The sequence below is a fragment of the Varroa destructor genome, unplaced genomic scaffold (assembly GCF_002443255.2).
Source record: "Varroa destructor unplaced genomic scaffold, Vdes_3.0 BEIS01000003.1, whole genome shotgun sequence".
In the NCBI taxonomy this organism is placed as follows: Eukaryota; Metazoa; Arthropoda; class Arachnida; order Mesostigmata; family Varroidae; genus Varroa; species Varroa destructor.
The window spans coordinates 15,617,845-15,645,453 of NW_019211456.1; the positions used below are offsets into that span (position 1 = coordinate 15,617,845).

At 42.1% G+C, this 27,609-nt stretch overlaps 1 protein-coding gene and 1 long non-coding RNA gene across 2 annotated transcripts in view; one reads left to right on the top strand and one right to left on the bottom strand.

Annotated features, from left to right (window-relative positions):
- Positions 1 to 10,311, top strand: part of LOC111247147 (testis-specific serine/threonine-protein kinase 3-like) — a 44,408-nt gene extending 34,097 nt beyond the window's left edge. Inside the window, exons 7-8 of the mRNA XM_086983897.1 lie at positions 9,547 to 9,607; positions 9,709 to 10,311. Of these exons, the coding sequence (XP_086840023.1) occupies positions 9,547 to 9,593 (47 nt within the window). The 3' untranslated portion in view covers positions 9,594 to 9,607; positions 9,709 to 10,311. The remainder of the gene's footprint in view (positions 1 to 9,546; positions 9,608 to 9,708) is intronic.
- On the bottom strand, positions 3,660 to 7,968 carry LOC147756576 (uncharacterized). Its single transcript, XR_015324508.1, has 3 exons — positions 7,617 to 7,968; positions 7,115 to 7,230; positions 3,660 to 4,082 (listed from the first exon to the last, which is right to left on the bottom strand). It is a non-coding gene; the product is annotated as an uncharacterized LOC147756576 (long non-coding RNA).
- Positions 10,312 to 27,609: the final 17,298 nt, after the last annotated feature.

The following is a 27,609-nucleotide window of genomic DNA, read 5'->3' on the forward strand; positions in this document are numbered from 1 at the left end:
TGTTTCCTTTCTAAGCCTAAAAGAAAATTATCAATTAAATATTGTTATATTATCGACTAGATTATTCATTACTTTAAATCCCGCCATAAATGAAGAATCTATTGAAAGGGAGAAGCTTGATTCAAACAATGCGTTTAGGTAAGGTTTCCTGCGTCCATTTTTGATTTAGTGCTAAGTACCGATTCCGTCAAGCTTGGTTGAGTCTACTCCAATGAACGAATGGAGGGATCATATAAGTTCTACCATAGTTAACGTGTGCAGTAGCTGAAGATTAATCCAGGAATGTGCCAGCTGCAATTTATGGGGGTCTCTAACAACGCGCTTAATCGAGATGCGCATTTGCCACCACATTCACACTACTACACACAGTGCCAGACGCCTGCAGCGCTGCATCCAGTTCGTCACGTATTAATGAGGGGGCTAAATAGGTGGCTTTCTCCTGCGCAGAGCTCGGCTTTGCTCTTACAAAGGGCTTACGTTTGCCTTCGCGGAAAGGCGAACTTTCTGTAACTGTTTTTTACACTATGCAAAATAATCGCTCGCAGCAAGCTGTTTGTATGACCTTCAGCGGCTGAACGACTCTCCACACGTGAATTATTTACCTCGTCTATCAGAACCCAAGAATATATATATATATACATATATATATATATATATATATATATATGTATATATATATATAGACAGTACAGATAGCTACGAAGCACGCTATTCTTGCCATGAGATTTTCTGTTCGTGCTAAGGCTATCTTGAACAGCAAACTACTCGTAGACAAATCCAATAAAAAATCGATAATACTCTTATTGTTATTAGATTTGCTATTAATGCTTACGGGTTATAAAAGGCTTGCCTCCAAATGGCATGCTACCTCTAACCGAACTTGCAATATATTTCCACCGATCAAATTATGAGCTGCGCGGCGAGCTCTCTTCTTGCACTTATCGTAGTCGGCCGGTCAATCGTTTCTTTTGGCCATTCTGTCACTTCGCTTTGCTCTCTGCGTGTAAATCGGTCAAAAACAATCTTTGCATCTATTATCAAAATTTTATCTCGGAAAGGGTAAATAGCGCCCGGATCGGAGATAACCTAAGTAAGCTATAACTGTACGATGCAACACTCCGAGAAATGTTCAAATCAAGTTCACCAGACGGTTATAATAAAAAAAATGAGAGTCAATTCAAGCGAAAGTAACTTACTTACTAAAACATTTTGAATATTGCTTCAAGTTTTCTGCGTCGTTTTGCTCAAACTTATCCGTCTCTGCTGTTATTATACGAGCACAACCTGCCAGTGTACTACTTTTCATCCTAATGTATTATATTACACATTACTACAGCCAAGTACTAAAAAGTGTTAGAGGGCTTAAAATTAATTAATCCCAGGACATTTTAAGGTGTATCGGGGTCCTTGTGATGTATATGGAAAGACTGATACCCTTTTATTTGATATATTTGTTATTTTTCGTGCTACTTTTGTTAAATTCACTATTTATATGCCACACATGTAAGGGGGCAAAATACTTAAAAAATTGTATGGCGGCTAATCAGTAGCCAACTAGAATGAGAAACTCTAATTTATAGGTCGAAAGCCTGACAGTTGGAGCATTTTCAAATCAGACCGCCATGGTTGTATCATAAACGCTCTGAAAAAACTGGTGCATTTAAGAAACCTCACAACTACGTTTCCAATATGAAAGTAGACGTATTGTTGGCAACCTCACTAGGTACTTGGTACTCGAACTAATTTCTAAATGTGTTCTGTTCAAAAACTCAAGTCAGAATAAATGGACGCAATTTCGAACTAGTACGATCGCTGGCATGTATACGTGTAAATAAAACCATCAAGACAAATGACAGCCTCCAGTATATTAATTATGGTATCAACGCACGTGCGCAAGTGGTCTTTCTTAACAGTATAGGAATTTTCGAGGCGCTTTTACCGCTATCCGTGGTCAACACTTCCGTTGTGTTGCATTATAGCTGAAGGGGGTTGCCGTACTTGTTGTTACTGTCGGCATTGTTGGTGCCGATATTGGTTACGTCATTCTGTTAGACGGTGCGTTCATATTTATATTTGCCGTAAAACTTCGCCGCCCCGTAACCTTCTCATTCTCTTCTTCACTCCTTACGCCTGCGCAAACGCTTCCAGCAGCGCTAGCCCACCGTGTCCTATCCCGGTCGACTAGCGCTGTTCTGTCTTTTACAGCCTCTTAAACGATTTGTGCGTCCTTGGGTGTAAGGGCCAAAAAAACGTGTATATGGGTTTATCGTAGGTTTTCGTATCGTCCATATAGCGTAAACAAGGCATCTACGGATGGACCGAGAGGCGTTGAAAGAAGACGAGAACATTGGAGCCAGGTAGCAACTATTGGTAAAAGACAGAGGCAAGGAGGAAGGACCGTTGCAGCCTCCGCAGTTTCAATGGCGGTATCTCTAGTTCCCGGTACACGCCAGCCGACGTACACCAATAGCCTCAAACCCTCGAGCGGTCGCTTTACTTTATTTACCTCCATCTCAGCATCTCTCGTTGTTGCTACTGTCTGTTTCTGAATAGCTGAACTACCTACCCACAAGAGGATACCCACCTGGGTAGAAAAAGGCCAGTGAGGTCAAAGGAACTACAAGAAAAGATCCATACTACCACGGGGAACGTTTTCAGGCGACGGCATAACGGATAGGCAGATAGCCTCCCCATAGCTTCGTAGATAGACATCGCTATCACCACAACCACTGCTTCTAGGGCACAACGACGCGTCGCCGACGCAGAAACGGTAACCGTTGCGGCGGCGGCGGTGGTCGTTGGACGCGACAGCAACAACAGAATGCCGTAGCAACGGCGGTAGCAACAATATCATAGAGAGATAGCCTGCGAAATAGACGGCCTCGGGACACAATAGGTGGAACGTTCCTATTGGCCGGACTGAATTGAACAGTCCCAAGGGAAAGCGTGAAGTCTTCTGATCGAACTATCTTCCTCTTTTAATACGATAGTATGTCTAAGTATTCGCAGAGCCATCCGAAGTGGATTGAGGCACAAATGAAAATGAAAACGAAGAACGACTATGAGAACTGCCGCGGACGGGACTAGCGAGAGCAAAGAACCGAAGCGGAAGCGTGTGACCTTGCGAATGAAAGTGGCGATGGCGACCGAAGCTCTGCTACTAAAAGCCATTGTTGACCTCAAGGAACAAGCACCAGTAGCAGATAATTGAAAACAAACAGCAGATACAAATGTAAAGGTGATCTTGTATCTACGCAACGCTGTCTCAGCACCATGAAGTAACTTACTAACATTGACAGACACAGAAACCCGCGCATACATGCACGCGCCGAAGCATACGATTGATTTCTTTGTTCGAAATCAGCTATAAGAGACCTTGAACAGGAACAGTATGATGAAAGGCGGGCAGAAAGTGAATCGCGCTACATATTATATGAGCACTGTCAATGTTTGTTCTCATATAATAAATGCGACATTTAATGAGAAAGCGATCCAGATCCGAATTACACAATATGAGCACAGCAGGCTTCTTTAGGTAAGCTGTTATAGTAGCTTTATTGAGAATATTTGGCTGACTTTGATTGATAGAAGGACCGCAGGCTGGTTTACAATAGCATCAGCCAACCGAGAGCATTACGTGTTATTCATTGGCAGACGTTTTAAGAAAAAAGGTAAGGACTTGGTAAGAGTTTAAAAAGCGGCAAAAAATTTTAGCTATTTTTCTAGTATTGTTCCACTCAGGAAGAATAAACACGAGAAAACGCTACTGTTTAGTTGAAAGTATTGGTCCCTGAGGCGTTCTATAGTTAGCTCGAATAAGTTCTTTCAGTCCAGAGATGTTTTGCCAAGGTCTTTGGTTGCCAATTGTGCTGAAAGTCAAAACCCCGACGGCACGTATGATAAATAGTTGAACAAGTGTGAACCAAGCCTACCTTCCAGAACTATTATGCTGTCGGTAATCTATCCGCTCGTAACTGGTGGACACATAAAAAGCTGCGTGATCGGCAAAATCGATGATTGGTTTATAACAGAAGCCTCACGCGATTAGGATATATCTTAGATCCGTCGGATATTCCATCGGCCTGAAATTAGATTGGAGTGTTAACAAACAAAAATTTCAACTTCGACTTGCTAAGAAGTTTCTAGCAATACCCGAAGGTTAGTTTGTTGTATGTTTTTTTAGTATGTAAGCACGATGAACGTAGTTTCCTTGACCATAAATTACCTTACATACATGTAAGCAATATTATTTAGTATAGTATTATAAAGTTTTTGCGCGGAACTGTTAGAGCAATGTACAACTCATTAAAATAAGCTTTACAGGTCGAATGTGGTTGTAGCTATTTTTCTTCGGGTTTGGACGTTTACGTCCTAATCACTTTGTCGAGGTCGGTTGTTATGTTGGGAACCTTGCGGATTAGCTGCGAGTGGGCTGCCAAGTGTTATAGCGCACCACAGCCGGGTCTCTAGCTTCAAAAACTAGTGATTTTGCTCAATGTTATTCCAGCAGGTGTAGTACAAAAAAGAAAGAAACTAGTATTTCTGCATAGGCGCCAGGTAAAGCAAAATCATCTATTTTTGTCCTGCCATAAAATACACGGTAACGAGTGAACAAGATATATACTTTGTGCTAATGTACATACGCAGCTTTTGTTTGCAAATTTTGCAACGCATTTCACGACATAAATTTTTCGGAACAAAGACCCTTTAAGAGTACCCAGCTGGGTTGCTTAGAAGAGATGGGTTTAAGGGCCCACTTACTTGCTTATCCCACACAAGCGATCGACAATAAAATCAATTCCTGCACAAAAGTTCTGCGATATATACAAACGTTGGCATTTTGTAGACATGGTATGGCATCCTAGTTTCTTCTGGTGTCTTCGATAATAGGTCCACTGTTAAGCACATTCATCAAATACATTTGCAGATTGATACTTACTACAGTATTAACTTATATTGAAAAAAGCAATCTATATGCAATATTTATTTCAGTCGTCGCTTTGTTTGTTTTTCTGGACAGCAAAAACAGGCTGACCAGTAAAAAAAAAAATCGAAACATTAATGGATAGTAATGGACAGTAATATCTGTTTCGTTCGTACATACAGTGTAAAAAATATTGCATGCTGCATGGGCGTGATACAGCCTCGTTGGGAAGGGATGGTGAAACGCATTGCGACATCAGCGACAATGACGGTGGTGGATGAACCCCACGCAAGCGAGCAAATACGCTTCAATCACTACCAGAGGTTCTATTGTTGATTTTTCTTTTTATCCATGGTAAGCGTCTCGCTTAGTGCGCCCGCTGGATCTCCTAGAAGATTAATGAAGTATCTTCCAGATTTACGCAAAATGAACCACCGCGATTACCGCATGCGTCCCAGGGGCGGCCGTGATAAAGCTGTGGCATCTATTAACGTACTGTTCATCCTTTGACTCGAGCGGGCAGGGGATTGGTAATTACGCTAACCTTACCAGATTTCAAATTCGCCCGCCATCATAACTTTTGAAAAGATTTTTTAAATATCGACGAACACCACGGTTGAATAACAGTCGTTATGCGATCACTTGCAGTAGGCAAGCTCCCAACAGACGAGATCAAGTTGATTTCTGCTTATTGGAGCTGATTGCGAAAATTGCCAAATATATTGTCTCACGCCGAAACAAGTATTTCAAATTATACTGGTGGGTTGGAAGTCGGTTTAGATGCGGTGTATTTGAGTAATTCATAAAGAGAAGCCTTTAGAAAGATCAGAGCTTGCGCTGTGTGCATCCTAGTAGGCTTGCCATAGACCTCGCCCGCTTCAAGCCAACAAAGGGTGAAGGATATTTATTATCCAATTAAATTATTATTTACAGTAATCTTTCGGTTGCATCATCACGCGTTCCCGTTTCTGAAAATGCCGTATTTATGAATAACGTCGATGGTGGGTCAGCATTTTTAAGATAAACCAATCACATATACATAAATTACGTGCCTGGTAGCTATACTAGAACACGAATGTTCAATGGTATGTGCTGGTTCTTTCTCGGTGACGAAAGGTGCAAAGAAATAGGCAAATATTTCTTCATATCTATGCAGTGTATCGTCACGTTGGCAGGACGCATACGTTGCTCAGTGGACGTCCTTCGCGCTGTAGATGGCATGCGTTTACATGCCTGTATAGGAATTTTAATCGTCGTCTCCAGAGTTCGATCCAGCTTTTTCTCGCTATTGCCAACAGGAAATGTGAGCAACTTCATTTTAATGAGGGGCTTTGGAAACGGCTACAGCCTTGACATAATATCGTTGCAGGATTACACTGATTATGAAATGCGCCACGTAGCACTATAATTGCCCTATTTAATTTCGTTAGCTAGCTAAATGTTCAGCCCTGATATACACATTTTTCGAACCAAGCATTACTTAGAAAATTTCACTTAAACGCCCCAGTAATCTCGTACAAGTTACTATATCTAGGTGAACGTTTGAGAGGTTTACCTGAGGCAGTTATGCAGTTTTCATTTCAAGTTAATATTAAGCTAAACTTTAAACAAGCTCTCACTTGAAAGAGCAGACTTTAAGTCCCGATATGAAGCATGACATAGACAATAATTCTCTTTCGCAGTATTTATTCATGAACCAACTTGAAGTCGTTGATATCGCAGATTTAGTAGGGTATATGGCCAGAATGTACGTATGTGCTATCATTTAGTCAAAAGAATAGGAAGAAGGTTTTTTGAAAATGTTACAGCTTTTATCGTATCCGTGGATATTGATCCAGATAGTACTTATTTTTATGGCAATATCGCTTGGCTTACGAGGTGTTGTATTTACGATAGAGGAAAAAAAACGCTATCAAGTGTTACATTTGCGTAGACCTATAGATTAGAACTAAGTCACTTCACGGAAGCGTTCAATATTGAACTGTCCTGATATGTATTAGAAAGCATTACGCTTTGCGTGATTCGAGTGTTGTTTTTCATCAATCTCGGTAATACTCTATCATGTAGCTCAATAGCGTGGTACTCTTTCCTCTTTACGTGCAAGTTCCCACATGCGGATTGTAGTATACTTAATAGTAGTTAACAGAGTAGGCGCAGATATCAAGATCGAAGCTGCAACCATTATCTTACCGAATACAAGTTTAGTCCGTCGAAGTTTCTCTGATTTGGATACATGGAACACTTGTCGTGTCATCGCTAGCTCCGCAAATATCACAATGATGAAGTTTTTTCTATAATACCTGAAACTGACAAAATGATTATGCGAAACTAACGTGGTAGTTGTTTAAAGAAAATCTCTCCCCTGCCGCTGTCTGTCAATGTAAGAAATAAGTTTTTTTTTTTTATTCCAATCATGGATAAACGTGACCGGTATCCGACACGGTGATGCGAGTTTCATCTTGAGTAATTCACAAATTGTCTGCAAGCTATCTTTCGTGTTTTTACAGTGAATTGTGTCGTTTAATCGATCTCAAAAGCTTCGAATTATCAAGTTGATAGAAACGCAGTAAAATCAATATGCCATGTTTAAAACTATTGTATTAGATACAAGGTGGTGAAGATAGGTCAGCCATCAGGAACGGTAGACACTTATGAACACGAAGAAGGAAATGCTAATGAAAAACCGACTTACCCTAAAGTAGAACTGTTTGAGGTGCAGATGTGTGTTACCTCTATCGATAATGGCCATTTTTGGTGCAACTGGCCCATCGTCCGTTCTCCGTAGTGGCGGCTTCCGGTATTATTAGTTAATGTAGACTTAAATATTGCGTTTTTCCTCATATTCTTTTTGCGAAGACAGTTGCACTTTTTCCGTAGAGGGCGGGTCACATCGCTGTCACGGCATCGGTAGCCGATAGACCGCAAAAACTCTGAGCCGTTCGGAGCTAATCAGTTGCGGCAACAAGTTTTCGTATTAACCCCTCCACAGCACTCTTTCACTAAACGTTGCCACTTACGGCCAGGTTAGCGGCCGGAAACCTATAGCGGACTGTGGCTACCTTCAAATAGATTTCCTCTCTTTCTTCTGACCGCAGGACCTTCATCATGATGATGCTAATATGTGACGGTCCGTGAAAGGTGGCCCAGATAGCTTGCTTGAGTTAAACATCATCGCTGCCATCCCCATTGCGGGAAATCGTAGAAGAGCCTTACTGACTAGGATAGCCCAGCGGACGTTGGTAAGAGGGACACAGGCGTAACTATGTAGATTCTGGCGGACGTATGGCCAAGCAGCTGGATATATAATAACCTGTGCACACATCTGCTACCGAAGGAAGTACATATCTAACACATAGAAGTCGCAAGAGTCTCCCACCTAAGGAAAGTAATTGAACAAGCTAAGCAGTGTTCGTAAGTGTATATTTCAGTGGAAAGGACAATTAGAGTGCACCACCTCTGTTCCAATTTTAAACTTTTTTTGTTTTTCTTTAAATCAAGAAATATACTGCTTGTCGAGCAATGTATTAATTTTAGTCAATAATGTTATATTTTCATGATAGATTAATGTTTAGTTAAGCTTAATTTACTTAAAGCTGCGTTCGAGGAAGCGATAAACGTCTCGGGCCTTCCTGCGCGTCTAGCCTTCTACCGACATCATCTAAATGTGGAGGAATTACTCGAGTATGCGCCGCATAACAGTAATGCTTTGTTGCTACTGCTAATCTGTGCGACTTTGAAACCGACCAGAGGCTTTGATATGGGTTTATGTATTGTCTTTGTGAATGGCCCTCCAAGGTTTAACTTCTACTAGTGCGTATGCCTTTATTAGAATCACGTAACGCGTTAAATTGAAACCGATCACAACGTGCGCTCTGGTTATTCATTGTCGTTCTTTTATGTAGTATAGAATCTCTGCGAAGGATCCATTTCTAGATACGGGAAAGTGAGGTTGTACCTAAAATATGCCACGGCATCGCTTTCTACCGTGAAAGCAAGATCGCTGGACTTTTGACCAGTTCTCCATTCTCAATACCCATAGGTAGAAATATTGTTACTCTAACGCTAGGTATGAAATAAATAATGTAATTAAGAACACAGCGCGCCTTCGTTCAATTAATGGCACCTCATTACACGTTCGAATAGCGTGCTTTTCAGAGATTTTTCTTGCACATAATCTACAGATATGTTTGTCTTTATCCCTGAGTAAATAGCTGATAGAATTCAATCAGAGCTGTCTAAGAACTAATTATTAAGTACTTTATACCGTGTTGTCAAGTCTAATTGAACAACAAGCCCATATCAATGGTAAGAGCGACCAGTCAAGGAAATATACTAACATGCTGATACTACTTTACAACTTCATGTTCTTCTATGCTAAATTGATTGGTAGCTTCTTGATGAAATGGTAGCTTCTAACCAGGTGAATTACGTGTATAAAGAACTAATTTAGACCAAGACACAGCGAACTCAAAAGTTATTTTCGATAACTTGGAGAAACCTAAGTCACCCCACGACGTTTTTGCCGAAATCGAAATGAAGCTTATTTAAGCTAAGACAAAGCCAAACTGGAATGGTGTTTTTTTTTGGATTCTGACTTTGCATCGTTTGCCATTATTTTGTAGGCAATTGGTCTTCTTGTTCAGGATCATTACAAGCGGACGTTCGCTAAGTCTGTGCTTCCTGGTGAGTTTCGTTTTGGCCAGTGTTAGGACCTAGCCTCCATTGCCCGCATGCATTGCGTAGCAGCAGCAGTTAGTGAAAGCACCCTATCTTTTTTTTTACAGATTAGTGACCGGACATTACCAGTTGAAGTCCCAACCAATCCTTCGAAGCTTTCGTCCAGTCTCGACCAGTCCTCTCAAGAGGGCAGAGACGAAGTGTAGACTAGCTTAAATCCGCATGGGCAAGAAGGGCTTGTCGCATACACAATCACTTCCGACGACTTCCAAAGCAGGCCCTCCGACGCCAGCGACAAGTTGTTTATATGCGGGAACCATGGAACATAGAGAACGCCGACAACTAAACCTACCCCATCCTATCTAAACCAAGAAATGTTGTTGCAACAGGAAATCGCTTCCGCATCTAAGGATTTCTGCCGCCGCTGCTGCAGTCGCTGGCTGACGATCACGACAGTTGTTTGTGCTGTAAGTTTGAAAGGTTACCGAGAAACTCTGCGGCGGCTGCAACCACATTGGCAGGACTTATGGGCATGATCTTGCACACGATACACTTTGGTCACCCTGTGTATGGATTACCATGGCTCATAGAGGAAATACCCTGAAAAATGCAAGCCGCCTGGCTGTCCTTTGAGACCCACAATGAACCGGTAATCACCTCTGGTATAATACTGCTGTCCCCGATATTCTTTTCCGTTTTTGCGTGTAAATACTATCTTCATTGTTCACGAAACGTAGTACATATGTATATGACTTATGGTGACATTGTGGAGCTTGATCCATGTAGTTCTGGGTCAGGCAAATATTCTCGAGGTATATTAAAAACGTTTAGTTCGGCTTACAAAACAAAAGCTTTTCCTATAACTAGCCCTTAAGCGTTTTCTTTGCATCTTGGAGCTCTGTATCGATCCGTAGGACAGCTTTAATATCTCTCCGGAAGGGTAAGATTCACTTGAAGCCAACTGATGGATAGCCCAATAGTAAGAATTATTACTCTCTATTGAGCATTTTTTTTTCGTTCATTTGAATGGTCGCTTATGCAGAACTTCTCTCAATTTTCGGTAACTGATCTATATGGCCTGATTACAATTTCAGCTGCATTTTATAAGCAGGATTTCTAAGAACCGAACTAGCGAGTGTGACAAGAAATGCCCGGGCAGGATTCGTCGGGGCCTTACTGCTGTATAAGCTGTGTCTATGAAAATTGTAATTTTTTTTTACTAAAGTTGACTCCTCAAAACGAATGTGACCCCGAAACATGTAAGCCACTGCATACTTTCACTAAATAATAACTCCTTTATTCACACAAATTGTATGGCATGCGTGTGTTACTGGCGACAAAGGCATTTCGTCAGCATATTTTGATATTACTCTGGATAGGTAGTGGAATCGAAAAGTGTTGGATTCAGACCTTTGTTATATACATCCGAGTTTTTCAACATTCTGTTATTGCTACAACCTGAAATACGTGTGGCATACTTCCGTTTCGTTCCTGCCTAGTCTCGCTTTTCGGGCAATTTTGTCATTTGCTAAAATGCAACTGCATCCCAACAGCGAACATAAGTACGAATCGAGGGGTTTGTTTCTATCCCTCATCGTCTTTGACCGTCCTTTTGTCTATCTACTCTCGTGAGATGCATTCGGGGAGAAGACTTAATGGTAGCACGCGGATACATTACAAAGAAATCACGGGAGAAGTCCAACTGGGTACGACTAGTCAAGCGACAAGGGTATAATACCATCTGCTTTCCTCGTTCGTATTCAACGGCTTCCCTGACGATGAGTACTGTCGCATCAGTAACAGCAGCGCTGACAACCGGGCGATGGACAAACGGGCGATGGCACAGAGAACTAGTACATAAACGACGATTGTCTCTTCTCGGCAGACGAATTGACAAACAAGCCTTTCGTTCACCAAACTCTCGACTGTCGAACTCGCACGACGTCAGATGCCTAGCTGTGGTAAGAGACTGTGGATGGAACGACAATACAGATGGAGGTCAATAAATTTTATACTGCCGCCTCGTCGGCGTTGTCCTCTTGTCGTTTTTGCTACTCGTGCTGTTATAACGAAGCTGCACTGTATTGCAAATAAAACAGCGCTTCTGTCCATATTGTGTTTACATCCCTCAAGCAATGAAAAGACGAGTACAATGCATTGCATAAGTGCTCAGTATATGCATGCGTGTCAAGACAGGCAGAATCTCAGTGTCTTGGTCTTGTTTAGAGGCGTATTGAAGAATTGACTTTTACATGGCTACAAGGCGGATGTAGTGAAAGAGAAACGATGTAGGAAAGCCACAACAAACGATTGCTTAAAAGCTGAAAATCGAAATTGAGATTGAGCTTGAAACGAAGCAGCTTTACTGGACGGCCGAGTCGTCAATTTTTTGCCATGTACCACAGTTGTGAGACGGGTCTACTTGTTCGTGAGGGCCTAACTTCAAAGACAACTGCAAAAATGCGAGTTGTAAGGGCAAGACCAACTCCTATAACGATGCTAAATTTTCACAACACATATTATACACTCCACGGAGCTGTTTTCTTAACTTAAGTAAACGAATGATACGCGATACAGGAAAATCCAAGGGTTTATTGAAGCATATGGCTATAATATGTTATGCTATTCTACTGTTAATCTAAACCCTATAAGAGATAAGCGATTTGTGACAAATGTGATGTGTTCGTGCTGTGAGCGTCTACAAAATGAACGCCGCCAGATTTTTCTTCTTAAACTTTCAGTCAGTTAAATATTGTATGGAATTCAGTCAAGCTCAATTAGATCGGATGTAGCAATGATAAGATGTCCATGCGATGAGCCTGTTTCAAACGGAACGTATAAAGATGCCTATTCTCGTTTCGTTACAATCCGAATTGTGAATGCGCGCCACGTCGAACGAACTGTTCGCTTCTACACGTCTCCACAACCCTTGAACGGAGGGAACAAACCTAGCAGGAGGGCGATGCCTGTGAAAGCGCACGATGGAGAATGGCGATACGAAAAGAAGCCGCTTTTCCTAAGAGGAGGCTAAGAATGCGGTACGGAAAGCTCCACTTGTCGCCCCACGTCCGAACGAGAAAAAACAACGTTCAGCGATTGGCTGCTGCGCTCCTCTGTTCTTGCCTCAAGGAAGCGTCGCACATGGCCTGTCGTAGGCACGCGTAACCATAGACAAATCGAACAGCAAAGTACGAACACACGTATACTCAGAATAATGGCTAACGCGCTCTGGGACGCTGTGGGACGTTTAAGTGAGATACGACCATAGTGACATGATCTAAAGACAATAGCAATACGCTACGTTGGACCATTGAAGCACATTGACCTATTACTGTCCTACTGAGGACAGTTACGCGTTCGGCAAGTAGCGGACCATAATCTGACGTGACCAAATGCTGAAAGAATCCATGAAGTAAATTCTTCTGGGTCCCTGTATTCCTTATGCACCACCTATGCTTGGGGTGTTCCCTTGTTATGTAAAGTGCTTCTTGATAGAAACGACATTTGACCCTTAGCTGAATCACTCTATGCCTTAAGGTACCATCATAGCATGTTCTAATTATAAAGAAACGAATAAAAGGGGTGGTGCAAATATCTACCTGATCTAGTTCATCTTATAATGTAGCATAAAAAACAGTTGTTCAAAGGACTTTCATTTTTATATATGATTCGTAGAAAATTTAAAAGATGTAATGTTATGCCCGATATTTGGTAATTACAAAACTTACCTGTAAATTAAGGTCACATTGTGCTTTAGATGTGCCTATATCAGTATTTCTGTGCAAGCCGACAACATGAAGCATTTGAATGGAGAGACAGGTAGCATGGCAATTCAACGCATTTCAAGTATAAGTCTAATGGGAAAGGACCTATAGGCATAGGAACGCGACTCTACGCATACTGGGCGCGCATTTTGAATGTATATTTTTTTACTCTGTGGCATTATCCGATATTTTCGTCGATTTATACATTTAATATTATTTTTTCAGCTTGCTAGCTTCTATAAACCTAAATATCTATATATGCCGTCCAGACACTAACTTTCTTTAAACTTTAAGGTTAGATGTTTTGCGTACAACCAGAGCATTGTTTGACCTTAATTAACTAAGTGCGTTCCTTGTCTTCTTAAGCGACACGTCTCTCTAGGGTTTCATTATCTATACACGAGTGAACTAAATGCCATATATGCCATGAACAATGTAATAATAATACAAAAATATTACTAGTGCTAACATGTATGGGGCTTCCTAGCAATTCATTCTTAGCAAAAGTCTGAATAAAAATTTAAATTAACCAAATTTAACTCTATAATCTAGGATAAGTTTTTTGGCGCTGCTTCAATATGGGCATAGTAATGACATGCTTGTACGGCTACAGAATGAATAATAGTCCCACGCCATAGTAACATGCTGTAAGTTAAGCATTCACCGCAGTTTAATGTAGGACCCTGCGTGTATTAGTTAATGATAACGAATATCGGATAGATAAACTCGAGCCGTAAGTATGGGCGAATACTTAGCAGAAGGTACTCGATACCGAGAGCTTAAGTCAATACCGGTACGTTCATACGATGCCCTAAGTGGCGTCCACTCTACCTTACTGATATGCGTTGGTGGTTGTGCTATGGTGATTGTTTAGGAGGTCGTTCATTTTGTCTTAGCGAATGCGACGAAAGCAATACCAGTTAGACCGAAGCTTTCCCTATTTTAACTTTCATAATATGGGTTGTCGAAACCGGCGCTCTTTACTAAGTGGGCTCGACTTGTCCGTGTGATACCGCCGAGCCGCGCGGGTCTCTCCTCGGAGTAAGCCTTGGTATGCCGCCTATGCCATGAACTGCTATGTGATACTGCTTACCCTATGTTCCCTCCGATCCAGCTCCTCTTTGTCAGCTATTGGGAACCCGCAATTCTGTTGGACGGAAGTTCTCGCGTTTCTTCGTAAGACAGGCATACATACACCTTTAGGCACGCACCCGGACATACGAAACGACACACGCCCAATCGGGAACGTAGCGTCTCCGTCACCCGAACTCAGAGAACAGGTTGGACGGCCTGCTGGTTGGCAGCCCACAAGGCAGAATTATAACGTATTACTCTCTTTAAGGGGTACAAGCCCGTCTGTACTACAGCGATCCACTAAGCACTGAGGTTCGCAAGGGATCAAGGAGCATACTACGGAAAGTGAAGCAAAGAGCTGTTATATATAGGAAATAAATACAGCATGCTAGAACGAACCCCATTTGCTAAAACGGCTCAAGAGGGACAGAATACTCGTCAGTACTCTATTCCGGGGCGCCGTAGTCAGCGGATTGGGCCGCGAGAAGGGGCAAAAAAAAGGGGCGAAAGAATTTAATTCAATTCACGAAGAACAAGCAACGTCAGCGGGAACCACCGAGACGCATGATCACCACGAGCCGGAAGAGAGCCACTGCAACGGCTAGAGAGCGACAACGTCGGCACCGAACGCCGAACTAAAGCTAAAATATATATATATATATATATAATCGCTACGTAGAGAGAAAAAGAGAGGGGAAGTGAGAACCTGAGCAGTTAGGTAATCTTTTCTCCTCCTGTTCCATGTACGAGCCGTGTGGAGCGCTGTGCGTGTATCAATCCTTACGGAAAGGCGGTAAACAAGGCCTGCAAGCCGGAACATTTGAATCCCCGTGACTCTCGGGCTTGTGGCAGGCCTCCCAAGCTCGTGCATGGGTTTCTTGGATTTCGTTGGACATGTTTTAAGGGGAATGCAGGGGGCAAGCGCGTTAACTACTACCGCGGAAAGAAGGAGTGATCGAGAAAACGCCCCTCATTATTCCTGAGTTGTGCTAAGGGCGTCTCACCGTGAGCGTGATGGGGCTCAGATGTTATCTCCTTGCGGACCTTGAAATTGATACTTAACGCCTGTGGTTGATACTCAAGCGGTTTTTGTGCGCCGCCACACACCTCTTGCTTGGCATATATAACGTGCTGAAAGTACTGGGAAGCGTATTCGAGAGCACCACGTCCTTCGGTAGGAAACTGCTGCATGAGCCCAGGGCTCTAGGGAAATGCACAACTTCTTAGTTCTCCTCCGCTCTTCTCGATCACCCGACTAACAGACAAAAGTGTGGAATGTAATAACGGTCACGATTTGTAGATTCTGTCCAGATCAACACCGATATATGGCACAGACGAACGGTATCGATAGTGTTGTCGCGTCCTCATAAACAGGTGTATCTACGAACAAAGTACCCCAAAAGCAATTCATTAGATACTAGTTGCTTTGCCTCTAGCTCTCTCCTTATGACTCCTCCTGGTATTTATGTCGTAAGAATGCAACATATATGGATTAGCACTTTTACACTAAAACCGAGCTGCTAGGTGCCATCGGTACAGAGCACGAAGTAACGAGTAAAGCAGTGTGTACTCATGAAAAATCTCCAGACACGTACATGAAGCGTGTGCAACTGTCTTCTGCGTAGACAGTCCACGAAATTTTTTGTCCTTTTTAATCGTAAAATTACTTTTCTGCTATGTTAACTAGCTAATGACCGGGTTCAACACTAACCATTTAGCTCAGCAAACTGAAAAACTATACTGATCTATTACATCTGATATTATAATAAATTATGGAAGAAGGTGGGTTAACCAAACATATTTGCTTTTCATAAAAATAGTTGAATTTTCTCAAGAGATGAATGTTTTACGCCCAGAGTGTTTCAATTCTGGGTTGGACTTAAGTCCTTGAACTGTTCACATATGCATTTTATCAACCATCTGGCCAATTTCGAGCGCTAATGCAGAGAAGCAGAACGATCCTATTCAGAAATACTGTATAGAAATGCAATAAGTAAAGCGCATAAATGTTGTCTGCTGCGACAGATAGACAACGTAAGAGCGATTTCGGCTTTTTACATCCGGCCGAATCGTAAAGCACGCTAATTTGCCAAAAACGAGGTTAAATACCAACAGGGCTCATGCTATCAAATATAGAGCACATTTATTCTCTACGTCACTTCTTGTAACCTCTATGAAGTGCAGCTTCACACCATGCACAAATTATGCTGATACTCAAAAATTCAATTGCGTCAAATTTACCAAAAATCTATGCTTTAATGGTTGCTGAATGTCATATCTTATATATATATATATATACAGGAAAATGATCTTAGCAGCTACATTTACTGATTACACCGAAACTTTATGAGTAGCGAAATTTTGGAGAACAAAAAGTTTTTAATCTTACATATTCTGGACCCAACGGAGTTTGGGAATTTAGCACAGTTCGTTACGAATGATATACTCGATTGCAGATACCGAAAGTCGAATCTTTTTGGTGGAGTTAAACATTTGATACAACCCTGTCGGTGTAAAAACATAAGTAAGAGCTACCTTAGATGGACAGTAGAAGAAAAGGTCGTATAACATTTGCTGCGGTACATTGAAGCAGGGCCCAAATATGCCAACTGTTGTGAGCGGTACTTCGAACAGGAAAAGACTCAGGTCCGCCTGCATGTCTAGTAGCTGCTGGGGGTTAGTCAATGAGATGAGCCCAAGGGGTTGACGCGCGCGAACGACACTCAGCGCTAACCGGACAGGGTCTGAGACAAAGGCGCAGCGCCAATGGCGAACGCGACGAAGGTAGCAGCACAAAGAAGAACAGCAAAGAACTGGGGAGTTATGCCGAAACTATGCAAATTAGAACTCTTTGTCTGTTATTCTACTACCGAACATTACGATGTGATGGTTGTGACGGGACGGGTGGGGAGCGCGCGGTTATATGAAAGGTAAAAGAAGGCACGGTTGGGTGTGAATAGTAAGTTCATATGTTTGCTAACAACAGACAGGTGAGTCTTAAAAGTGCTAAGTGTTTGAAAACTGGAGGCGGTGTTGGTAAAAAAGCATTGCAGAACAGTGCGAGTTCGACCTCGTTGAGAAATATGAGTATGCGTGGGAGGCACAAAGGGTAAGAAGGAGCCGGGTAAGTAATGCAATGGGGGAAATCAGGAACGAATTCGTTGTGGGAGCGCAATGATGGTATATGTCCATGACACGATCTTTCGAGGCGTTATTCCATTGCCGTCTCCCGCAGACAGGCTATCCCTTTCATACAACCAACGTAGTGACCATACATTCATGGGCTGTGACGATGCTTTATCGGGGAAGAGGAACAGAAGAATAGTTGAACGCGAGTGTATATATGCCTCTCTATGGGCATGAGGAGGATGGCGGAATGCCTGTCGGTGTGCCTGTGCGTAGCTGTATGTAGAAATGTGTAAGTATGGCTATGTGCTGAATCAACTGTATCTCAGAGTGTTGCTAAGTTTTTGGGACGACAATAATAGCCAGAAATAAAATTAAAGAAGAAAGAGCTGAGGACAACCGATCAAAGCAACCATTCAACATTATTGCCCCTTAACAACACGGCAAAAGGGCGAGGGCGAAAGGGATAACACTGTAGCAAGTAGGAGCAAGTGCCCGAAGATCCCATCAAGTAAATCTAAATACAGTCGTATTTCGTTTCCGAGAAGGTCGACATTGATGGCAATGAGAATACACGGTAAAGCCAGCGTGAAATTTAGCCCGCAGCTATGCGTATAACAAGGCGAGAAACGCACCATAATATTATAACAAGCCAAGTTTCATAGCAGTAGCAGCAGCGATATCGACCCGGGCAAGCCTTTTGCGTGTGGTCGTTCTTAGACGTGTGCATCACTACGTGATGCACACGTCTAAGCAAGACAAGCAGAGCCCGCTAAAGTGTGGCATTGGCGCACTCGACACATACAAGCCGGGCTTATTACATCGTCAGCGTTCAAACATTGCGTTCGTTTTCTAAAAATGAACGCAACCTTTGAACGCGTCACAATACAAACGACAGTGAGTAAATGAATCAGTGAATGCACGATAGATAACGGTCACCAAATAATCATCCTTTTATTTGTATTTCATTAAAGTAGATACCCCCAATAGACCGTATGACGTTTATTAGCTAGGGGTTTAAAGAACACCTCTACTCTAAAACACAGCCACTACTGTAACTCATTTGGCTACAGCCCAAAGCTCAAAAAATATGTACCTGTTGGATTGGAAAGCTTTGGAGGAACCTCCGGTTTAAATTTGTTTACGCGAATCCATCGGCGTCCGTGGCGTATAGTGACGCCTCGAGTCAAATCACCGGATCGTCATGTTCAGTTAAAGGTCTATTGAAATTTGGCTAAAGAGAACGCGCTTTCAAATGTCCATCTTATTATAATGTTAAATCACGTTATACTAGGCAACATAAAATGAACTGGTCACGTAGACAACTGTAGCTTTTCTCATGTAAAAAATAATCAATTTTTTTTGTCATCTAACTTTTATCCACCACTTACTGCTATAACAATCTATTCTACTTGCTTAACCACTTGAATAACCACGTTTTTTTCTGATTGTCTTCGCCGTAAACGGGTACATGCGCCCATATGCGAATCCAAACGTTACGATCATTTGTCTAATAGACGGCATATGCTCTAGTAGAACGCACGTCCGACGTACCGCAGAATAACGCGAGCTAACTTAGCAAAGTAGAACGGAACACCGGGTCAATTTCTTCTTTAGACATATTTTGATTTATTCTTTTTCAAGTTTCCACAACAAAAACACTTCCACTTACTAACGATGCCTCATAGAAAAGGCACTCTTGTATTTGGGATGGCGCAAATGAGTGCGCCAAAATGGTGATTACGGAAACGAGATTTATAATGACACTGGCGGTCACTCGAGCAACGTGTGATCAACCATCCATGCTCAATAAAAGCAAGTAGCATTTTGAAGTTAATGAGAAGTGGGCTTATAGCTAATACTATACATATTCCGAGCGTAAATTTACATTCGTTCAATTAAGGCCATTTGTTCATAACAGTAGAATTACGTAGTAAGGTTTTCTTGCTCCTGCTAAACTACAAGTTCCTTCCTCAGTGTAAAATATGATAACAGTCTTGCTTTTAAACGTGTATTTTCGCTCAACCTAACACTAGGGACTACTAATTGCTTTGCAGGCCGACAAAAGCAATCAAATAGTATAAGTCGTTCCAATCTTTCTTTTAAAAAAAACTATCAAAATTGTAGAGACGCCTTTAAGATCTTTCTAAATACGTTTATTTCACCCCTGTGGTATATGATATATAACCAAATCGGTTTCTCACCTTTCATTTCTGGTTCCATGAGTGTCCTGAGTTACTCTGTGCGCGAAACTCTTTTCAAATGGCCAAACGACACGCTGAAAGTAAGGGAGCATCGAGAACGGCTATGGAAATCAAAAACATTGTTGTGATTAAAAAACATTTTCAAAAATGATTCCAAATATTATATGTATACTAAATTCGTTTACGGCGATGTTCTTTTGTTTTCGTTGTTATAGCTGCAGAAATATGTGGTTCTTCTCGTTTCGTAGCGAACGTCGATTCAGGTAGAAAAATAAGGCAGAAAGCATCTCATTCTTTGTCGGCATACTTCTGTTGTTTTCTTCACTCTTCGTTACCATGCACAATCCTGCACAGCAATCGAAGCCCAGGGGGTGGATATCTTGGTGGCAGAAGCAACGGCTGTGCAAGTCGATTTTGCGTAGCAGCAACTGCAAGTCGGTGTCTACCTGTACAGGAGGCCGGTCTGCATGTTGCCTATCTTCAAAGGCCCCTTTCTTTACTCGGTAGTCCGTCGGTCTCTAAACGCGCGTAGGTCTCTCTAGGGACCGCTTACAATGTTGTTCGCTGCCGAACAGAAGCGTGTCTGCTTTGCTAGGGGTACTGTGGTATGTGCTCTGTGTTTGGCGAGATACGGCCAGACTTGTGTGCGGGTGTCAGTCTGCGTACGCGTCTGTATGCTGTGCTGAGCAGCTAGGAACGAGTGGCGACCGGGGCAAAAAGTAAAGGACAAACAAAGGCTGGTGATGCTTGTGGTGGGAATAGTGTTGCTGCTATTGATGCGCGGAGACGCGGAGCGAGCACTGGCTGCCGCTCCTTCAGAAGTGGCAGTCAGCAACGTCTTCCATACGTCTTGTGCTACTGCGCAGTCGAAGCGACAAATCATGATTGGACGTCGCGCAAGCTTTTGGAACAAGGGGGCCAGATTGGTTCACCAAAGACGTGGAGTTTTAAGGCAAGCGGAAGACTGATTGCTGCTAAAGGGCGGCAGAACGCATCATACCTCAAGGGAAAGGAACATTACGTATCAAGCGAAAACGAAGCACAGAGAAACAAGTACGCGAAAAGGAATCGGCATCGATGCTAGGACTAACCGGCCTGCATGGCATCTTGTCTGTTAGCTCTGCCGCTCCAACAACTGACGCTATTTCGTCCACTCCTCAGAGAAGCGGCCCATATAGCGGCAGCAGTACTGACGTATAACATAGGCGAGCCTCTAGCAATCCCGCCAAAAGTGATGGGAAGCTTGTGAGATATACTTGCTTTGCGGCCAGCGAATTGATATGGGATAACTGAGAGCAAGGAGCAGGAACGCCTTAGAGGAGCACTCGTCGTAAGGCTTCACTGATGCTGAGGTATAAAGCTGAAGTGTCGATATATAGCAATTGTTCCCTCGAGGTTGCACGCGCAACCATTGCACGATCACAAAGTACAGCTAGCTGCCCGCAATAGTAGCAGCGGTCCTCGTTGTGGTGGTAACCTAAAGTAATGGGAAAGAAGCTGTAACTCGAGAAAAAGGATCCAAAACAGACATTACAATGCCACTCGATATGTCGTGTGACGTTATCTTGTAGAGGGATTCGCTCTGTTGCCAAGAGGTGTAAATACATTTCAGTTAAATTGTCTATAGATGCGTATTACATGTTTATAAAAATTTTCCTTCATGTGCTTTGCCTACGTTTAGGACTATTATCCTGATTATTTTCTTACATGTTTTACAATCTAGCATAAAGTTTTCTATATACAGGCCTAAATAGACAATTTTTTCTTTGCAGAACTGTGTTTTTCTGTACGTTGACATTTGACAACGTTTAAGCGTTTGCTTGTTAGGAGAGATATTAAAACTTTTGCTAAAATGACCCCACAATCCGTTTCTTAGTTTTTAGTCCACTGTGCTCGTCTTCTTCGGACAAGTTGGCTGACCTTGCCCAGTTCTATAGCGTTCTGTCTTGACATTGAATTTTATTTTTGCAATGCCTCTTAGACGTTTCTCGAGGCATACTTGATTATGTCTAAGATGGTTGTAAGGCAGTCGGCGTCTCTACGTGTTCACAGTAGGTGTCGTCTTTTAACATTATGTATTTAAAGAGCACACCCAATGATAAAAACATGTGATTTCTAAATTCTGGATTTTACTCGTTTTCGGTTGGTCTAAAATTGTAATTAGTTCTGATACTTCCCCCGGACCGTTTTTAGGGTGTTTATAGGTAAGTGTATTCTTATACGCACGCTGTATGAGAAGAAGTCTGTCCTCAACCGAAGATAGTATTGGGCGACTCATTCCACTGCAGTATAGAGTCCAAGTCACTCAACGCATCCTAATACGTAAGATGAAAACTATTACTGAGCAAGGATACAGGAATCTTAATGGAAATTACGGTTAGAGAATGCCCTTCACAGACAAATGATTGTAAGTGTTTCTGATTTTTTTTTGCAACATGCATGGACTTTTAAGATGTAGTTGAATTTTAATTGTAGCAAAAAATATATACAGAAAATTTATAGTATGCTGAATCTTAGCACATATGTTTACCAGTTACTGATTTGGCATCCTTATAAGTGGTGTTTTTTCAAGCTCCTTAAGTTATTCCAGATTATTGCGCTTCGGATGGTACCGGGTAGTGAATCATCGAATCCGCCTTCCTTTCGGGCTCATCTAACGTAGCATCTTTAAAGTGCTATATTTGGTTCCTCTATATATCTAAGCATTGAAATATCACCGCAAGTGTATTAAAGTTTTTACAAAAGAAATTATAATAATTGATCCAAAGTCGCCTGCGGGCAGCCAATTTTCAGCTGCCCTTCGCATTCCAACAAGTCCCATCTATATATAGTATGGCATCTATATATTCAGTTGTCGCTTTGTAATATTGCGCTTCAAGTTTATCTATGAACGTATTGGCATACCCGAACCCGAGTCCACGAACAAAATTGCGTGTTGGCCTTATATATCTTCAGATCGTATCAACATATGATTTGACAAGGTCGGATACAGGTGCACTGGATTTTTAGTTTATTCGAAATATTTTCTTAACCAGTAATCTTAAAGGAACTGCCTGAATCGCTTCACAGACACATTTATTTTAAGATGTAAGGGCTTCATTTTGGCGGCGTAGAAAGCAAGTGCGACTGCATGCTCGCAACCCTTCCAATTCCAAAAATCAAGCTTCTCTTACCATTCCGTAGATCGTACCATGGCCTTTTATACGCTTCGCTATTTGCGTGTTTAAACGTTTTCATTATTAGTAAAAGTGAAACTGATATAAAATTTTTTTTTTTACGTCTTAGATATCGAGGTGATCTAGCCATTCGGAAAACTTAAAAGTATCAAACATTCCAAATTATTTATTGCACGGGTTGGTAGACTTGAGTAAGTACACGTCAATGTTTTTGGTGCACGAAAAACTGCACCATCTATCCCAATCAACACACATCTCTTGTCATTTTATTTGTTGAGATTATCTTTGTTGTGTTTTCATTTACTTTACTCTTAACTTCTTCCTCACTTGATAAACAGCTCTGGTGACAATTGCAGTTTCTGCACTTTTCCGGTTCTTGCTCTTTTCAGGTGCCTTAAAGTGCATGTAGCATATCTTTTCCCATTACTTCTGGGGCCTGCGTGGACAACTACCTCATCTCAGGTTATCTGTTGCCCGATTCATCCCTTGTGTTGTTCCCGCTTGGCGCTGAAACAGGTAACTAGTCATTCTCTGTACATCCTTCGCGCTCCTCCTATTCTAATTCTGCCCACTCTGTGTTCCCTGCCGTTTCATGTGTCCCCATTGACTTGCAGTCGACACTACTGAGTTTACATTAAATCATTCTGACAGTTTCCAAACCAGCTGCTCCTACTGCCTCTGTGTATCGACAGGAGCTTCAGCGGTTCCAATGGCTTCCATACCACACGCACTGCTGAACACCCCGCGTTTCCTTCCCATAAAAGCGCGGCAGTGACGAGACAGTGGCGGCCGTTGGCATGCCCCTCTCCTCATTATCGCCTATTTTTGCGCTGTACTTACTTCGCGATGACCTTCTGTTTTCAGTCGAGCCACATCGCTTTTCTTTTTCTTCTTCTTGCCATTTTCGTCTTTGATCGGTGGCAATGACGGCCTAAACGCACCCTCCTTCCGTTGGCATCACTTTCGTCTCATCCGGGTCTGCTCTTCCTGGTCACGGTTCGCTCTTCTGGCACTTTACCGTCTCACATGAGTGTCCCAGCCATTTGGCAACGGCGCCCACCATCGCAGGGATTACAGAGCTAGACCTGCTGACGGTCAGCGAGTGGACCGGTGAGCCCTAATATTGACTCCAATAGGACAGTTCCTTTTCTTATAAGTTTACTGATTCCAAGTGCATGTGTGCCTATAAGGATATCAGGAGTTGTTCGAAGAAAGTCCAGAATGGTTGAACGAAACGAACAGAAGGAAAAACAACAATAAGGCCATATTGGATTCTTTACTGGGAAAACAAGCGAGAATAGTAGGCAAACTCGAGGTCGAGGGAGCTACATACAGGAACGATAAATTGGGGTAGGTGGAGATTGTGGCGGCCAAGGGCAAGAAGAAAGAGATAGCGTATAGTAGTCGTAAGTGTCTGTGGAAGTAAAGGTGTTATCCAAACTTTCAATGCAGCTATCTTCCCTAGCGGCATGCTCTCGGTTCGCCCGTCAGAGGTGTCCCCTCTAGTACTTTTTTCGCGCAACGTACCCACACCCCTTTTCTTTCTACTCTTTCGTTTTTCCTTCTTTTTAGCCGACTGGATGTACGTCGTCCTCCAAAAAAGCAAAACGAGTTCCAGCGTCAGAGGAACTAGCCTGAGCTAGCGCTATGCCTCAAGGATGGACAATGCGATCACGACGCGCAATGCCGGGAGGGTGCTCGGATAAGTATGGCACGTCAGGGAGAACCTCGCGGGATAAGGAAGCAGATAAGCAGATCGGTGTCACGTCCAACCGGCGACGAGCAGCCGCCCCCGAAAACAGTCCGGCCGATCCACAGTCTGCTAACCCTTCCACTTAGAATTAAGGCGAAGCAAGGGAACTTGAATACGCTTGAAGGGCGCAGCAGAAGTGTTTATGGAAAGATTCTAAGCAGGGAAAACGAAGTGAGAAAGCAAAAAACAATGCTTATGTCAGAATCAGACAACGGCCGTTAGGGGCTAGAAGAAAGCAGAAAACGAGGAAAAGAGCAGCCAGTGCCTCCTTAGATCAACTGTTCGTTTGATGGCGATGGCCTACGTTACGGATAGATGGATGATATTCACCGATTTTAACATGTTTGGGTGTCTTTCACAATGAATTTATAGTTATACATATATGCAGACTGAAAGGTAGCAATTAGTTCCAGCCTGGGACGTGTAAAAGAGCTAGGTAAATAGTAAATCAGAGCTTCTACAAGATGGAAAGACTTTTCTTTTGAGTAGATGATCAGATTTAAAGCGATATCAAGCATGAACGCCCTAATAGATTTTCAGTGTACATGACTGACAGGTAACTTGAAAAATTGCTCTATTAATAAAACACTGACTTTCAACCTACACAATTGCAATAAGGAATTAAAGTTTAGATATTTTATTACTACCAGAAAAAAATATCATTTTATTTTTGGATCACTTTGATGAGGCTTCTTATTTTATCAAATTATATTAGCTTTCCTTATAAGCTACACACGGCCAATATGAGTCAATAAAAAGCCGCCGTGAAATTTTAGTATTTTCGATATAGTATGGCTAAGATGCAAGCAGTCTGACAAGTTTTATCGCCCCATTTGGAGTTTGGTAATCAACTTCCTTGCAGAATGGGTTTCAGGCCTTTTTTGTTGTGCCTATTTCACGTGCGTGGTTTATTTGTGACAAGCAGACATTTTTTTCGTAATTCGAAATATATAATCCGTAATATCTTCTTGATAATGTGATATTTGCTGTTTGCAACTTGACATTTGTTATCTGTATCGTGCACTGCGATTGTAACGGTATGTACTGAGATAAGTGCGACAACTGGCCAATTTCTGGACAATAGAGGAATTTTAGTGAAAGGACATTGTCAGCGAATGTGGTGGTATTGAGCAGTAAAATGAACAAGCTTAATAAGTGTTAGGTATGCGATCAGCACGCTATATACAGGCAAGAGCTATCTAATGCTATCTCTGATAACATCATGCGACTTGTACGGTAAAGTAAAATATGAGTAAGCCACCAACTTTAACTTCTACTTTAAGCTTTCAATGCCAATTTATCTACTGGCAAGAACAGCATTTTTAGCATTCTGCATTCGTTTTTCTTCATGTGGAAAAAGATAGCCAAAGAACTCAGGCTAAATGTAGCGTGTGTGACGAGGACTTTTAAGTTGTATTCAAGAATAGCTTATTGCATACGTAGAACTATTCTGGCTTGTTCCGGCAGCTTCTTGGCAATCTAGAGGACGTTGAATGGAGGAGCTGAAAGGCTGCTTGTTGTCACCCAGATTTGCTGCCTCTGACGTGTGTAAGGGAAAACGTTCGTAGTAAGCAAAATAACGGCGATGTAGAGCCTTTGTCGTCTGCAGTGCTCACTACGGATTGCTCCCACAGAAAAACATTTTTCCAAAACTTGAATAACTCCATAGTAGGACAAATATCCAAATCTTGGCATCAAGTCGAAATATGCTTTCAAGCATTTCATGGAATCTTGTGTTACAAATTTTTATAGCAGCAATGGAAAAAATATGACCCAAAATGGTAAAAGGTTGTACATGATAACGTGCATGCCTTGATTAAAAATATTTCTTATAACAGATATAATATTGTAATAATATATTATATATGAATAATAAGTACATTCTTGTGAAAAACGTTCTAAAACTTAGATATATTCCATACAGAAAAACTTCAACAATTAAGGATCTTCATCAGCTACTCATTTCTATTTTCCTGTAGATTTTATACATACCTGTCCCTTTGGCTGGCATCGGAGGCCCGGCATCGTGCATTTCGTCGATAATTGAGCCGCACTCCTGTACATGAAGTGGGTAGTACGCACATGGTACGGTATGAGCATAGACAACAAGGTTTAATTTTAGATCACACACATTGCTTCAGGCTCAGCACTTAGTTGTATCGCATCGCGAAAAGAAATTCGAGCAATTCCACCGTCATCCGCCTCCACTCGAGCGTCCGCACGATAAAAGCAGACGACCCTTGGGCTCTTCTTCCTCGCGCTGCTGGAAGTGACACACGAGATGTGTTCCGCTTGACATGCTAATGATTATAGTAAACTGAAAAATGGAAAGAAAACAAGGGGGAAATAGTATTTCTACCCGATGCCGAACGTGCAGCTCGTACACGAACAGTGTCGTCGGATGGGTTGACAGCATCATGCGATTAGGTCAACTAACGCTGAGCTGCACGTAGGCTATAATGTGCCGATAAGGTGAAACAAAATGAAAATCCAGTACTGCTGCTTGAACGGTCGATTTCATGAGCGATTCTAGCTTAGTTTATTTCGGATGAAAGATTTTTACCCAAGCAAATAACCTTGAACCTCCTGTTCTGCAAGTTCGTCTTAGCACGTGGTAACCATGTCCGATGAACGTAAGCAACAAACGGAGACAGCATTTCACTACATGCACTTAAAACGTATTTCCAATAGATTTACTTATTTTCAGCCCGCTTCCAATTTCTTGTTTCGTTTTTACAAAAAGACCTTCAAACTTGGTCACGTTTCACAAGCGCCTTCTTGATGGTGTATTTAAAGAGTTCTCCGGCACTGCTTAGATAAATCATTCACGACGCAATTAGCAAGATTCTACAATCCGGAAGTCATGAACGTGTGTACGTACCGTGGGCAGGGCAGTATCCATTTTGCGTAG